This window comes from Cololabis saira, chromosome 3 (genome assembly GCF_033807715.1).
Source record: "Cololabis saira isolate AMF1-May2022 chromosome 3, fColSai1.1, whole genome shotgun sequence".
In the NCBI taxonomy this organism is placed as follows: domain Eukaryota; kingdom Metazoa; phylum Chordata; class Actinopteri; order Beloniformes; family Belonidae; genus Cololabis; species Cololabis saira.
Genome location: NC_084589.1, coordinates 16743309 through 16750347, shown reverse-complemented (window position 1 = coordinate 16750347; position 7039 = coordinate 16743309). Strand labels below are relative to the sequence as shown.

General features: G+C 41.4%; 1 protein-coding gene across 1 annotated transcript; it reads left to right on the top strand.

Annotated features, from left to right (window-relative positions):
• The first annotated feature begins 2361 nt into the window (after positions 1-2361).
• echdc1 (enoyl CoA hydratase domain containing 1) lies at positions 2362-6306 on the top strand. Its single transcript, XM_061718262.1, has 7 exons — positions 2362-2391; positions 3555-3620; positions 4258-4433; positions 4516-4658; positions 5155-5207; positions 5325-5405; positions 5500-6306. Exons 2-7 carry the CDS (start codon positions 3556-3558, stop codon positions 5915-5917), a joined length of 936 nt encoding a protein of 311 aa, XP_061574246.1. The 5' UTR covers positions 2362-2391; position 3555; the 3' UTR covers positions 5918-6306.
• The last annotated feature ends 733 nt before the right edge of the window (positions 6307-7039 follow it).

The window sequence follows — 7039 nt, the reverse complement described above, 5'->3', positions numbered from 1 at the left end:
TTATCTTAGTGCGTTGTTTTGAAGCCATGCTGACTGCAGCACATTCCCTCATTTCCTTGCGGTGGCCCCAGACAGCTGCTTATCAATCAGCGCTCTGATAAATCCCTTTCAGTCAACACAGTCACACATTCAAACACACATCCACAGATGTGCATGCAGCTGCATTTGTTTATACATCTGTGAAATCTCTTATTAGATATCATTTTGGAAAAGCTTGCATAATCAGCTGCTTCGTGTTATCCATCTGCAGCTACAGTGTTGAAATCCAGCGGTTTGCACATCTGTCACACTTACTTAGACGTTACTAATCATCCACATCCCATAAGGCCCCAGTGTCCTAGAGCTTCTGCACTTGACAAGATGGTATGTTTGGAGAGGTTGCAGGCAAGCTGATCGAGCTGAACTCGGTGTACAGAGCGGGACACAGAGACAGCGTGTCTGGGATGCCTGCCTGCGAAGAGTCCCACCAACCTTTTTGAATTCCTTCCGCACTTTTAAATAGATCGGAGAGGTGTGGACCTTTAAACTGAGATCACTCTGTTGCAGTCCGGGATACAGCGCAGCGTATACTTGTTGGTGACCTTTAATGTTTGCACAGCAGTCATGAAAGACGTCAGCTGCCTTGAAACATCCAGTCATGAAGAGACGCAATTGATTGCCTTTTTTTTTTTTTTTTTTTTTTTTAAATCGGATTATCATGCATGATCAAATCTGATACAAATGTTCTGCTGAATTGTAATCTTTTAATTTTGTTTCTCCTTGAACGGGATATGAATAGTGGTTGTAGATGTGTTCATAGAGGTGAAGGATTTAGGAAGGATTTACCCCCCTCAGTTTTTGGCACATTTCCCTGCTTTTCCTTCCCTTTTTCTGGTGTCATCTCAGTCTTCTTTGTATTTGCCTTTGTGAATAACTGTCTGAATGCCCCAACTGTAACACCCAGTCCCTCCCATCACATTTATCAGACCATCTCCGTCCTTAAGAAGACTGGACAAATCTCTACAAACCTGAGACTGGAGTGCAGTGTGTGGCGTTACCAGCTCAGCCTCAGTACCAGGGGTGGAAAGTAACAAATTACATTTACTCATGTTACTGTAATCGAGTACTTTTTATGAGTAATTTGTAATTTTCTAAGTAGTTTTTGAAATATGTAATTTTTACTTTTACTCGAGTACATTTTGACCCAAGTATTTTACTTCGCTACATTTGAACCCCCTCACGTTACTGAGTACAAAATTTATGGTGAAAATCTTGTGGGCATTTTATTTTGGTTTATTGTGAATAGCAGGATCCTGCGGGCATTGGGCACTTTATTTTGTGTTTGAATACTTTGATTCTGGTTTTAGTGTTGTCGGCTGGACAATATGACTGAAAATAGTTTGCACTTTACAGTACAGGTTGTGACTGTCCTTTTTGTCCTGTTCTGCAGAAGTAAAAGGATCATGTTACTGACCTCAGCTGAGCTTTTACAAGTGTGGATGTTTAACTTTAATATGCCTCAAAGTTAATTAAGCAACTTGTGCTGGATTTGATTTGTGACTCATCCTTTTTTTGCATTAAATAACTGAAAGTAACTTTTACTCCAATTACATTTTAAATTAAGTACTTTGTACTTTTACTCGAGTACATTTTTAGATGAGTACTTTTACTTTTACTTTGAGTAGGATTTAAGCAAAGTAAAGATACTTTTACTCAATTACAATTTTTCAGTACTTTTTCCACCTCTGCTCAGTACTAAACAGTAGTGAAAGAGTGTTGCTCTGACGCACGTCAACAAGTTGACAGCAATTTAAGTCTGCGTTTGCACCGTGTTGGGATACCTGGGTATTTCAGTTTTTATAACCTTTAAGAAGAGTGGCACATCCATGTATACTATCATGCTTCACACAGAAACAACAAAGCTCATCTAAATTATTCCTAAATTGTCCATCTGTATGGTTGAATAATTTGTATATCCCTTTTTTACATAAAAACAAACAAGCACAGCTGCTTCCTAAGTTGTTCATTCTTATTTTTATGTTATTTGGGTCCTTTATAATAATGAAGAGATAATAAAACTGAACTAAAACAATAACTAAAGTATAACTTTGTAAGTTTTATTCAAAGCTCTCTATCATAATTACTGTATAAGGAGATGTCTGCAGAGCTGATTCCCCCAGAATGTTGTGCTTACAGTGTTTTGACAGACAAAGAGCAGATCTCTGAGGTGCATAAACTTTGATTCATATGTATAATGTCACAGATGAATCCCGAATCCTTTGTGCTTGATGCCGCCTTGTGGCCAAACGCGAGAAAGTACAATTAGTTGTTTTTTTTCGCCACCATCTCGTGGGCTCTAGTTTCTGGTCGGACAGATATTACAGTAACACAACTCGACTGTCATTTAACAAGGTTGGTCTCTGTGTTTTTTGTTATTATTTCAGATATATATAGACGTTTTACGAAATAAACTTCATTCCTCTGTTTTTTTGTATCTGCGCATGTAAACATGACTTCTGACCTTCCTGATTTAAAGCATTCAGGGTCCAAACATACTGTACAGTAGTTCACTCCAACAGTTGGAAGTGGGTTTTTTTAAAGAGGAATTTGTGAATGTTTTGCTTGTGCTTCTGTTTGAGGTTGGGCAAAACATGAATGATCTCTGGGCGGTTTCCATTAAAACTAATCAGTTGTACGGGCTTCTCTAAACGCTACAAAGCTATCTCATTTTTCATGACTTCAATGTGGCTGTCGTAGTTTATCACGGGTACGTGTTAAAGTTCTCTTTTCCTCAAGTTTATTGGGGATGCTCAGTTGTCCGAGGGCTCCTGAACACCACACCTGTGCATACAACAGGACCATTATCGAGGTCTGTTCACCTTTCATCCACAAGGATGAGGCATTTAACTGCAGTGGCATTTTCTTCTGGGTTTCTTGGCTCTTTTTGGAAGTGTTCATATCCAAACTGGGCTTTTGTCAAGTCAGCCAATAAATCCAGAAAAATGAAACCGTACTAAACAGAGAAGAGAAGAAAAAGAGGAGTAAAAATGCTGTCACCCCATAAGTGTGTGAGAAGAACCTCATAAGGATCTTCTCCAAACGCAACGTCATCCACTTCCAACCAAACCCCACCTTCAGACAAAATCACTTCCAAAACTGCATTATATATTTTTTAAAGTAGCACACACATACTCCGGCACTTTAAAACAAACATGTTGTACATTTTTTCTTTTAATATTATAATGTTATTTGTTCTTTTGTATTGCACCAATCACCACAACAAATTCCTTGTGTGTGTTGAACTACTTGGCAATAAATGTCTTTCTGATTCTGATTATGTTATAGACTGTGGCACACAAAAGAGCTCTTACTTTTACATGATCTGAAAGGTCGTCATCTTTTGCTGCTGCAGTGTGAAAATAATGCCGTAAATCTCATGTGTAAATCTAATAACGGGAACTATTACTAGCCAGCGAGCGGGAGGGAGTGAAGTGTTTGCCTCTCTAAGAAAGGATGTGTGTGTGTGTGTGTGTGTGTGTGTGTGTGTGTGTGTGTGTGTGTGTGTGTGTGTGTAGGATGGTGCTGTGTGCAGTGAGGCGGCAGCTCCTGAGGAGCAGCAGCTGCCGGGGATTCTGGGTCAGGTAAGGTTGCTACAGTCACCGTGAATAGACGCAGAGGAAGGTTAGGCCTACCAGGTTAAAGCTGCAAGATCTGTCTTAGAACAAAAACAAAATACAGTTTTCTATTTTCCTGTTCATTTTAAGAACTCTTTCTTTTGTTTTTTATTTGCTTACTAGTTCTTCTCATTACGACAACCAACCACGTGAAGTTGCAGTCAATTTTATACAACCTCTTTAACCTGAAATACTCTTGTCTTGTGAATAGTTTTATGGAAACACGTCTGCTGAGGCCCTGACAAACAGATAGTGTGGCTCACTAATCTTGTTTAGTCTGTGAGCTCTTGTAACATTCTTCAAATCCTGCTTCATATTTACAGATGGATTTTTAGTTGTTACTGGAAGGATGCTGCTGCCAGAGCTTTCCTCTGGAGCTTTACACGTCTTATAAATCTTTAACATTTGTCTTTTTGATAATTTTTTCTCAAGTTGGTAGCCTGAGATGTAACAATCTTTACTTATAAGTAGACTTCTTTCTTTTTTAAAGCACCTCCTTTACAGACTCATCAGATTTGAACAGTCATGTTAAATGCTGTCATGCATCTAACTGTGTAAACATGAACACGGTGAAGTGATGACACTGACCTGGTGTTTGCTGAAGGCTGCTGCAGAGACAGAGCAGCGGCTGCGTGTACTCCAGCGTCCATGGCTTCCATCAGGAGGAGATCAGAGAGAAGCTGCAGGCCTTTCCCGGAGGCTCCATCGAGCTGCTGAAACAGGACTCTGGCATCGCCGTCCTGACCATCAACAACCCCTCTCGTATGAACGCCTTCTCCGGTAAGGCCACGCCGCTTATGTGCTCTCCATAGAATAAAACTGCAGTCCAGTTCATAGTTTGGATGTTTTCTCCTCCTGCCAGGCAGCATGATGGTGGAGTTGGAGGAGAGGGTGACCCAGCTGGAGAACTGGACGGACGGCAAAGGTGTCATTATTCGGGGTGCTGGTGAAACTTTCTGCTCCGGATCTGATCTCAACGCTGTCCGAGCCATCTCTAACCCACAGGTAGCAAAGCAGAGGCCGTCTGTGTTGCATCTACAGGACTGTCTCAGAAAATTAGAATATTGTGATAAAGTTCTTTATTTTCATTATTTGTATTTGTAATGCAATTAAAAAAACAAAAATGTCATACATTCTGGATTCATTACAAATCAACTGAAATATTGCAAGCCTTTTATTATTTTAATATTACTGATTACAGCTTACAGTTTAAGATTAAGATTCCCAGAATATTCTATTTTTTTTAGATAGGATATCTGTTTTCTTAAGCTGTAAACCATGAACAGCAATATTAAAATAATAAAAGGCTTGCAATATTTCAGTTGATTTGTAATGAATCCAGAATGTATGACGTTTTTGTAATTGCATTACAGAAAATCACATTATTCTAATTTTCTGAGACAGTCCTGTATGTCTCCTGCTTCATATTTATGAAGATCTGTGTCTCCATCCTTCTGCTTTTCTCTGCTCATGTTGAAATGATGCTCATTTTGCCTCACAGGATGGGATGAAAATGTGCATGTTCATGCAGAATGCTCTCACAAGGCTGCTCAGGTAAGGGCTCTCTGATCAGTGTATCTGGAAACCTCAAAAAAGCAGCAGTAAGTGTATTATTTTAAGTGTGTTATTTAGTGTCCACAGCATGCTGACAGAGTGGTTTTCTCAGTGCAGGCTGCCTCTCATCTCTGTTGCTCTGGTGGAGGGCCGAGCTTTAGGAGGAGGTTCAGAACTCACCACGGCCTGTGATTTTAGGTAAAATATCCACACAGGTGAATAAACCTCTCCAATGCTTGATATTTAATCTGACAGCTCCTAATCTTGTGCCCGCCGCCCCGTTTTCTCACAGATTAATGGCACCGGGCAGCGTGATCCAGTTCGTCCACAAACACATGGGTCTGGTCCCGGGCTGGGGCGGCGCTGCGCGGCTCGTCCGCATCGTCGGCAGCCAGCACGCGTTGAAGCTGCTCGGCGGCGCCGTGAAAGTGGACCCTGAACTCGGCCTGCACATCGGACTGGCAGACGGAGTTTTAGAGACTGGCCAGGAAGCCGACGATGCAGACGGCCACCTGCATCAGGCTGAGGACTGGCTCAGTAGATACACCAGAGGACCCGCCCCGGTGATCCGGGCCGTGAAGAGAGTGGTGCTGTCGGGGAGAGAGCTCCCTCTCACAGACGCTCTGAGAGCAGAGAAGGACGTGTTCGGGACGGTGTGGGGGGGGCCGGCCAACCTGCAGGCCTTAGCCACCAAACCCAAACACAAGTGACTTGGCAGGAGAGGCTCGTGTCAGCATCTGAAGAGGACGTCAGTACAGCGAAGACCTCCCAAGATGCTTTTGTTGGGGCCTTGTCCTGGTCAAAACATGTGGAGATTACTGAACTTTGGCAAAGTTGAGGCATTTTTTAATTCAAATCTGGATTTTTACTTCAGAATGTCACAGTCTGCTGGTTGACTGGCTCGCAGGGAACCAAAGAGCTCTCTTCCTCACATTAAAGTTATGTCTGACATAATACCTCCTCTCACCCATGACTGGAGCTGAAATGCAGACCTTTCTGCAGTGATGCATCTCAATTTCTGTTGTTGGTTAGGCAATTCAAATAAATGAACAGCTGTGTCCTCATTTTGGTTTGTTTAATCACAAATTATACAGCTTTTTTTATTCCACTTAGATTTATGTACTCAGTAAAATGAAATCAGTACCGGTAAATGAAAGTGAAGCTTCTGGCTCTAGGAAACCCTTTTTTTCCTTCGACTAGATCACTCCAGACAATGATGAGGCAACACTAAGATGACAAGGTACAGCTGTCTGAAGGATAGAGAAATGTTTTTCCCCTTATCTTGAGTTGTAGGTTAGTTAAGCTCAACCCCTCACATTCCTCCCTGGTTATCCATTGTATGCAAAATGTTCAACCAACATTCCTTGATTTTAAAGTAATCATTTTTGCACCTGAGGCAAATTAAAACAGCTGAAATATATACTGCACATGTCGAGTGCCACGTGAGGTTTGGGACTATTTTATGTCTGGTTTTGTAATGCATGTTAATCCAAGCAACAAACGAGGGTAACAAGAGACGGACAGATGAGCACAAACTGAAGGACAGGCCCCAGGAGGCTGGAAGGCCTTTATCTCCCGTTATCCTTCCAGAGGTCAGTTTCCCAACTAAACACCCATCTGGCGTCTTGGAACAAGCTGTAGTCAGAATACCAAACACCTGCTGCAGCAAAACATCATCAAACCCAAAACAGCTCTAATGATATTTAAGATATATTATTCTCTGAGAAAATAAAACACCATGAACCCAATCACACAGTTAAAAAGAAGACCACAAGTATATCGCCTTAAGATGATGAAATGATAGTTTATTCTTAAATTACAAAGCATGTAAC